Source organism: Propithecus coquereli, unplaced genomic scaffold (genome assembly GCF_000956105.1).
Source record: "Propithecus coquereli isolate 6110/MARCELLA unplaced genomic scaffold, Pcoq_1.0 Scaffold78, whole genome shotgun sequence".
Taxonomy (NCBI): domain Eukaryota; kingdom Metazoa; phylum Chordata; class Mammalia; order Primates; family Indriidae; genus Propithecus; species Propithecus coquereli.
Genome location: NW_012153951.1, coordinates 5,304,909 through 5,314,596, shown reverse-complemented (window position 1 = coordinate 5,314,596; position 9,688 = coordinate 5,304,909). Strand labels below are relative to the sequence as shown.

Here is a 9,688-nt window from a genome sequence, read left to right as displayed (position 1 = left end):
AACAGAAAATGTTATTAAGAAAATCATAAGGAAGAGAACATATATTTACGATCATTAAGTGGAAGTGGATCATTGTAAAGGTCTTCATCCTCATAGTCTTCACATTGAGTAGGCTGAGGAGGAGAAAGAAGAGGAAGGGTTGGTCTTGCTGTCTCAGGGGTGGCAGAGGTGGAAGAAAATCTGCATAGAAGTGGACCTGTGAGATTCAAACCCGTGTTTCAATCAAAGGGCAGTCTGATATTTACAAGAACTCCTGAGTTTGCATGGAAAACCTATACGCTATTTCTTTCTAGGTGAGTGTGGGACAGAGGATGAAAGTGTTCAAATGGGGTGGAGAGAATGGAAGCTGGGGAAGGGGGGAAAGTACCCTTTCCATCCCACACACCACACACAAACACACACACACACACACACACACACACACCCCACACTCCATCTCTACAATCACAGCCACCCAAGTGTTACAACTGCAACTGAAGGCAGATGCAGGAAGATCAAGGAAACTGGGATCTGGTGCCCGATTGCTCAAGAGGGGTCAGGGAAAACCCGCAGAACTCCTGAGTCCGAGATTGTGGGAAGGGTTGAGGCGGAGCCTGCGGTGGGGGCTGTCCAGCTGCGGGAGGCAGCTGGCCGACCCTGGTGGGAGGGTTGGGTGGCTGCTTTCACTTTATGAGTCTCGGCTCTGAGTGAGAGTGTCCCTGTTGCGGGAGGACCACTGCGGGCTGGGCGCGGGGCCCCCGCCTCTCCCTCTCCACGCGACCCGCAGCCGCGGTGGCAGCGGCGGCAGAGCCTCGCCCACTCCAATCCCCACCCTCTCCATCCTTAGCCATTAAAGAACGGCAGCGCCTGGCACGTTCTTGGAGGACCCTGGGCGCAGAAGAGGAAAGGGAGCAGGCGCAGGGGGAGGGCTGGAAAGGCAGCATGCGCCCGCCAGGAGCAACCTCGGCGCCCCGCGTCTGAGGCTGCAGCCCCCGTTCGCCATTGTGAGCCGCCGCCGGGGGAACCCGCTGCTGCAGCTTTCCCCCCCACCCTCCGGGTCCCCGTCGGCGCAGCGATGGGGCACCTGCCCACGAGGACGCGCGGCGGCCGCCGCCTCCTGCCTCTGCTCTGGCTCTTTGTGCTGCTCAAGGTAGGGGAGCTCCGCCACCCACCCCTGCCCCGGCGATCCGGGCGGCAGCCGCGCTCGGCGCCCTCGCTCTGCGGTGCGGGAGCCGCGCGCCCCGGGGCGCGATGGCCCGGCTGCGGGAAGCGCGCGCCGAGCAGCCTGGGCGCACGCTTTGTTGTCCCTGCGTGTGCGTGTTCCCGGTGGCCTTGAGGGATGCGGGTGGCAGAATAAGGGAAGTTTGCTCCCTCCAGCTTTCGCCCTTTGTGCTCTTTTACCGCCGCTGATATCCACGCCAAAGGTGGGCTTGTCGGATAGTGCTGTCTCAGGCAAAATGAGGTCACTTTCCTTTCTGGTCTCTACTGCACCCCAACGCCGCTTAACCTTTCCGCCCTGCCCCAGCGGAGCGTGCGGCTGCTTTGTCTTAATTTACCTTCCGCGGGAATTATGCACTGGGGGAGGGAGGAGGAGGCCTGAGCTCCCTGGCCACGAATGGACTGCCAGGGCTGGGGCGAGGGCAGGATTGTCTTTGAATAAGGAGTGTCGGGTTGAGCCTGGAGTGGATTCCTCTCCCCAAGTCCTGTCTCCACCCGGAGAATTCCTTTTAAAAAGTCTCCAGACTTTCTCCACTACATTTACAGAGCATGCTGCCTCTAAATCTAATGGTAGGAAAATATATATAATTAACTTTTTCCTGTCTTCTTTGGAATGTGCTGCCTCGGGATTTTACTTTGAGAAAAATGAAAAGGAAAGCGACTGCTTTTAAAAAATCACTTTGACAACGATATCGTAGATAAAATTTTTGAGGACACGTGTTTTCTTGGAAGGCGGTGTGAAGTTATGAAGTGATTGTCTGCCACTCGTGTTTTCAGTGGGTCTACTTTAGTTCTGTCACCCGTCCTTTCCCTTATCGCAAAGCAAACTCGGGAATGTCGACAGGTGACCCGGAGCTATCCTTTCAGCACCACAGTGACACCTACCCTAGAAATGGATGAAACGTTAATGGAAGCAAATGTTTTCATATTAAAGAGTCACTTCTTTCTTATACGCACCATTAATTATGAATGCCTGACAAGACTGTAGCGGAACAGGACCAGTGGATTAAGAACAGCATTGATTTTAAATACTTCATATTTTCATTTATCTTAATGGAAAAAAAAATAGTTTCAAGGGGAAACAGCAACAGAGTGCGTAAGTAGGAGTCTAATGACATTTAATAGGTTTTTGCACTATCTCTTAAGTTATGAATAATCATTTTATTTTTAAAATATGGTGACTAATAAGCTCAGTCCTATGTTTTCACTCCAGGAGATTGTTTTTGAGTACACATCACAAATGTATTAGACTTACTAAGTTGGCTATTAGTCATTTTTTTGTTTGTCAAACTCTGTCATGACTATTATAGCTATGCAACACTTGTCGTGAACCCAAAATGAGAAATCAAGTCATCATACATTTTACTGAGTAACAGCTAAGAATTATATGCATGACATCTGATCCAAACCTAACCATTGGTACAACTGCAGTTTTTTACTTGAGTTCTCTATAATGGATGAGAATTCCAGAAGTGAAAGAATGATTAGTTTGGAAGTGGGGATAGAGTGTTGCAATTAAAATGCAAAAAATATGGCAAAAGTTTGACTCAAGACTCAATATTGGAATGAGAAAATGCAGTCAGCAATGGCATAATAGTACCGTTAGTGACTGTAATAGAGCTCCACCCTCTTTCACATAATAGGTATATTTGTGAACACTTGCAGGTAAAGTCAGTTATGGTAAATTGCATCACATAGTAAACACATTGACAAAGCTTGACATTTAAAGAAGTATTATTGTAATGAGACAAATAATTTTGTAAGAAAAATCGCTACTTTTTATTTTATGTGAATGCAATATTTTTTTGCCACCCAAATATAAAATATGCCAGAGGAAGGAAGAAAATTATATGTGTGTATATATATATATAAAATACCCACTAGGTGACAGTCTTTCAGATATTCCACATGTGTTATTTCATTTAATCATACTTTGCTACAGTTGGCAAGAGATGTTCAAAGTGGCAAATTGGGCACAGAGCATAATATCTTACGTTTAGGAGATAGTATATTACATGTTGTATTTGAAATATAGTAAAATCTCTATAATTTGGAGATACTTTTGAATTCAAGGTCCTGAATAAGTGCCAGTAAAATGGTTCTACCATTAAGGTGGTGACAGGAATGTGGAAAAATCTCGTTATTAAACACCAAATTGTCAATTGGATCTCAATAATAAAATCTAAAAAGGTCCATGAGTGCTGAGTCAGAAATAAGCCATTCTCCCAACTTCACCACCCCCCACAAAAAAAACCTCCACAGTTTTCCTTGTGATCAACACTTTTTTCTTATTTCTACATGAGTATTCTCCATATAAATGAAAATTCCTGAGGACTATAACTCAGATAAATTCAAGTATGAGGCTAAATTTATAGTTTTACATTTTCCACAAGTCAAAAAGAAGCACCTGAATATAAGTGATAGGAAAGTATGAACGTTTGGATCTGTATGAATGGCTTTAACCAGTTTCATTGAGGGAGCCTAAATGTGACTGGCCATAAAGGTCTTTGTGCATCATTCCTTATCCGTGGATTAGTGATGGGCACCTATAATCAGGCGTCTCACATTTTCTGAGTCATCCACTACATATTATGAAGCTAACATCTGCATAACTGATGTTGAATAAACACTGGATTGGTCATGCAAACTTTTAATTTTATACCAACATCGATAGTATATGTGTGTGTGTGTGTGTGTGTGTGTGTGTGTGTGAAACATAGAAACAAAAATGGAACTCTGTTATCAAATGAGAATGTACCAATCTCAAAGTCTTCCATCTAGGACTGCAAATGGTGAGTCTCCCTCTTGTGCGTCTTCCCATAACTCCCGGTAAAAACAATGTAACTTCTCTCACCTATCCTAGCTTTACTAAACCTCTCCCTGAAAATGGCTTCCTGTGTCAGTTTACTCAATATCAGTACTTTGCCAACTAAGACGCACATTGTAGAATATGACATCATAGGAATTTGAAATCTGCCTTCCCTGAAATGTTGCTTATTGGTAGTCAACTGGAATGTTTCCCTAAACATTGGCATGTATCTTTTCTTTTTTGATCCCCTCTCTATATTTCCTTTCATTTCTGCTTCTATCTGAGATATCATCAAAGAACATTAAATTTGAAAGGGGCCTTAATATTGTATTTTCCAAAAGAGATTTACATTCCATTCTGTAAAGTATGAGTGTTTTGATACTCGCCATTCTACTAATATTCAAGAGAAATATTCACTTTCCATGGTTTGTCTGCCTTTCTCAACTTCCCTGTGTTTCTCTCTCCCCTTCTCTCTCTCTCTCTCTCTCTCTCTCTCTCTCTCTCACACACACACACACACACACACACACACATACACAAAGAAGTTTTACTTTCTGTGTTGAGGTTTCATCCATATATTATTCAGTGTTGGCAGGTGAACCATGATCCTTTCATTTCTCTGAAGCAGCCTAGATCCTTCTCCTCACAATGAAGTTTCCTGCCCTTAACTCTTCTGTTAACTTACTCTTTCGAGAAATGATATTGCCAACCTTTTAGAGAAACCCTTTTACATGTGACATCCCCAGTAGTTGACAAAGGCTCACTGTGCCCTGCTACTACAGGTGATTGAGTGATAATTCTTCCCACTGTGAACATGTTTGCTTTTGTTCTTCGTTCTATGAAAGACTATTGCATGAAAAATAGAAAATTTACACTATACCACTGCCTCATTTTGGCTCCAAAGAAAATGCATATCTATAATATATGCATAAGTGATTAAAAACAATATGAGCTGTACTTTATATTAAAATGTAGCATTATTTCTAGTATCTAAATATCCAACTTAAAGATATTTAAACGTATAAGCAGACTGGCTGCTGAATCTTATGAATATAATTCCAACTTGATTCTGCAGGCTTTGCAAAAAGATCTTTGGTGTTGGGTACAGCTGGTGCACCTATATGCAACCTTGTCGTTAGTGGCAGTGTGGCACAGTAGAAGGCTTAACAACAATGACCACAGATATCTATTTCTCATTTTCTTCTTTATTTAATGCTTCCAGGTACACAGTCCCAGTGATGTCATATTTTCAGAAGCAGTGATGAGCTTTACTGGAAAACACTTAGTGTTTTTATCTAACCACCCCAAGCATTTTGTATGTATTTTTGAAATAAAGGAATGTCCATTGTAATTTTCTGTCTTCCACTGTGCTTAGTATGTAGTATGAAGTATATAATAGAAGCTTAGTAAACAAGATTTAAATTTTCTGCATTTTGTAAATAGCTTCTGATTGAGAATTGTGAAATATTATGAACTCATCTTTAAGGAAAACATGAGATGATTATCATGTGAGTTAAATAATCATATTACAACACACTCATTACACTAAAAATAGTAAAAATTTTACCAATCACTTATATTAGGATCTTATTAAAACTAAAAATCAAAGTACCAATGGGTTATTTTTTCCAAAAATTTAATACTCCCAATTGCTCACTTATTCATAATCTTGCTTCTCATGCTGTTGAATGTCATCATTTGAAAAGTAGCAATTGACATATTAGGGTAAATGGTTTTTTTTTTAACCTGTACAGACCTTCGACTTCAGCCCAGACCCAGATACACAGGTATTTGTCACCTGTTCCATATCGCCACTCTCCTATGACTATAACCAACAAGAAGTGATCAAGATTTCTGCATTCCTAGGAGAAGTCCCTCTAATTTTTTGCCAGAACATTGTCTTTAACAGACGAAAACTTTTCTATACTCTGATCTTGGTCGTACTTATGGTGGTGTTTAATATAGGGTCATATAAACCAGTGTCTTACAGAACTCTTCTAGAGTGGCCTTAAAGACTCATTGGTATCTGCTCTTTTTGCTTAAATAAGTACGCAAGAGATGTTTTTGTTCACTAACATTATTGATTTGAGGAACCCAAAAAAGGTTAATGTGGCTTGAGTAGAGTAAGCAAGAGTGCGGTGGGAGGAGGCTGGAGGCAGAACACAAAGACTCTTGTTCTCTTCTCTCCTGGTGCTACTGTCGCCAGCAGGTTCCATATGGTTCCTACCAGCCATTAAGAAGAGTATGTGAATAACCTTAAACACATCTCATGTAATCTGCTAGCACTAATTACTCCTAATATTTCCCTTTCTAAATCTTGTCCTAGGTCTCCATAGCACCATTTTTTTCCCTTCTGCACATAATGCCTTCAAATTTATTTCTATAAGTAAAACCATATTTTATCCATAAGAAAAATCATTCTCAACTCTTTCAGAATCTAATTCTCCAGTGAAAAGATTTCTTCTTTCCTTAGGCATTCTAGTTACTTAAAGGCCAGCTCCTTCTTCTTCTGAATATTTCAAAACCACCAAACAAACAGAGGATCTTTGAAACAAGGTTGTAGAGGTTTCTTGATAAAAGGTTTTTCCTTTCTTTTTTGTCAGGAAATTGAGATGAAAGAGAGAAAAATGACATATTCTTGATATACTTTTATATTTCAGAAACAGAGAATCGGAATTAAAAATAGGACTTAAGCTGAAGAGTTGTATTACAAATTATAAATATGCAAGGTAATTTCTGTAAGAAAATGAATATAGGGAAAATTCGAGAGTGAAATGAACAAAGTGTGATGAAAACAAATATAGTGCCATCCTTCTATTTATATGCAAATAAATGTGTTTCCATATTAAATACTCTTTATGTATTTGGTTTTTCACCCTTCCTAAATAGGAATGCTATGCAGTTCATTTTTCTAACAAAACTGTTCCCATCTTAAAGAAAATTCAAACCAAATGAACTTGTTTTTCAACTGGTAATTTTTGTACATTTACTAGCAAATAACAAAAAGCAGGAGTGCAAACTATATACAAGGTAATGGCTAAAATCAGAATTATATCTGTTAATAGTAATGTATATGAGATTATGAGATTTAAATGATGACTGTTTCCCCTTTTTGTGTTATCTCATTGAACTGTTTCTCAGATAACTGACATTTTTTTTCTATTTTTGCCCACTAACTTTTTAATATCAGCAATTTGTGTACAGGTGAGAAAATATCATCACAAGTCTACCATGCTGTCCATACTGTTCCTTCATTATTACCCCTGTAATTTCTGTCCTTGGTTCTCTCTACCCTTAACCCATACCAGACCAACTTTGGGCCTGCGTACTGATCTAAATCATGCGATTCCATCTTAGTTCCACCTATAGGAGCTTGTGATTGGCATGTACAAACCAGACATCAGAGAATTCAAACTAATCTTCAGTGCCCTTTGTGTCTTTGGTCTTATCTGAAGTCTGGTGCCTAACTCCCTGCACTTACTGTCTGAATCAGGATTCTATTTTGAGTAACTCTAGCATTCCTACTTTTGGATCCTGGCTTTAATTTCTAATTAGTCTCTTTGTCTTTTAGTTTCCTTGAAAGAGCATCCTATAAACATTTTTTGGCTGACAAATTTTTCCCCAAAGCCAACATGGCAACATTGAAAATTTACTTTTATTCTTCAATACTAAGTCTGCCTTTTGGATTCTGGAATAATAATTTACCACTCAATACTATTCAAATATCTATTGAGAACCTATTCTGTGCCAGGAATTTTACTAGACATTGTAGGAACTGGATTGGATGACACTCAGCTGAATCACTGCAAATGGCATAGTGGGAATATAGACACAGAAAAAGAAAATGTCATTAAAATGGGGTCAGATTTAAAAAAGAAATAGAGCAAAATATTGGGTGCTAGAGGACACTTAACTATCTGGTGGTTTGGGAAATGATGTCTAAGATGATACCTGAGCTGAGTCCTGAAGCATATCTATGAATTAGCTTTAAAAATGTAGGCATATAGGCAGAGAAAACTGCATGAGCAAAGGCCCAGTGTTGTGAAAAGCTTGGCAGTGTTTAGGAAAATGCAAATGTATTCAAAAGGAAATGGAGCAATAGGAGCCAGATCAGGGAGACTTTCTATATGCTGTGCCAGAAAGTAGGATCTTTATTCTCTAGGTGAAGAGGCATTGTTGAAGGGTTTAATCAAGGCATTAGCAAGGTACGATTTGCATTTTGGATAGAGCTCTTTGCCTGCAAGAAAGGCTATCCCAAAGGTGGGGCAGGCCTGGAAGCAGTTACACCACTAGGAGGTTATTGTAATTATCCAATTAAGACATGACAAACATTGTCATTGGGGTGATGGTAAAAGAACTAAAGGAGGACAGGCAATGTTGAAAATAACTAAGTTGGCAAGACTGATTAGATGTGGGAAATTGAAGAGAGAAAGGTCTATGGTAATTTCTAGGTAACTGACCCCTTTATCTGGGAGAATAGTGATCTTAAGATAGCATGTGTGCTAGCTAGATAGTCTTCATTACCCTCAAGAGAAAGTTAACCCCTTCTCGACCCTGCCCAGTGCTGGAAGCTTTCCTGTATGGACTGCTTCCTCCAACTGTCTTGCCCTCTGGCTTCTAGTGAGTTTGGCCAATACGAGGCACTAGCAGAAAATTACTGCTAGAAGGAGAGAAAAATCAAAGCATTTATTTCCCCATTTCCACCTTGGCTGGCTCCTGGTAGGTGGTGGCTTCATTCCCTCTTCCAATTCTGTAGTCAGCCCCTCTTAGTAAGACTAAAGTTCTGGCCAAGTTCCAGAAACAGTCCTCTCTCTCCTTATCCCTTGATGGCAATAGCTTCTCCCTGCTGCTAGTCCCTGAGTAGTTTTTTATCCCTGCTCAGTGCTGTCATTACTGTTCCACAGCTTTGTTAATAGTCCCTTCATAAATTCTCTGGGATTTCCCCCTCTGAGTGTTCTGCTGGGACCCTGATGGGTTTAGTGGTAGACCTTTGAGTTTGAAATACTTAAAAGCAAAAGCAGAACAAACAAATGAAAAAAAAAGACAGGTACTTGGATATGAGTCTGAAGTCTAAGGGAGATGGCAGGCCTGGAGATGTGAATGGGATATCCCAGCAGAGGGAAGGGGAAATCAGGGCTGGGAGCCAGGATGGGATCTTAAGGAGCACGACATTTAATGGCGGGCAAATAAGGAACCTAAAAAGATGAAGAAGAAGGCACAACCAGAGAGGCACAAGAGGAAAGCAGAATCAAGCAAACCCAGGGTCTAGGAAATTTCAAGTGGGGGAACTGACCAACAGCATCAGAGAGATTCTATAAGCTAAGGTCTGGAAAAATAGCTTTTCATTGTGGAAATAGGTAGGTTATTGGTCTCTGTGGAGCCTGGGAGTCGAAGAGTTGAAAAGTTGCCCCTTATTTGATCAGAGCATAGGCTGGGCAGCAGGTCAAAGAGATCTGACTTCAGTATCACCTCTCTCAGCTGTGCCGCTTACCAGCAGTAGGATGTTGTGAAAGTTATTTCACCTCTCTGGTTTCCCTTTTGGTAATCTCTTGTACTTATCTCATAGGATTATTGTCGGAAATAAATGAGATAATGACCATAAAGTCCTTGGGATAGTGCCTAGAATGCAGTAAGCACTCAATAAACAGAAGGAAAAAATAGTCAAAGTAGTAAAAAAAAAAA

General features: G+C 40.8%; 1 protein-coding gene across 1 annotated transcript in view; it reads left to right on the top strand.

Annotated features, from left to right (window-relative positions):
• The first annotated feature begins 669 nt into the window (after positions 1-669).
• Positions 670-9,688, top strand: part of PTPRO (protein tyrosine phosphatase, receptor type, O) — a 271,543-nt gene continuing 262,524 nt past the window's right edge. Inside the window, 3 exon segments of the mRNA XM_012662778.1 lie at positions 670-686; positions 836-1,022; positions 1,025-1,129. Coding sequence (XP_012518232.1) covers positions 670-686; positions 836-1,022; positions 1,025-1,129 — 309 coding nt within the window.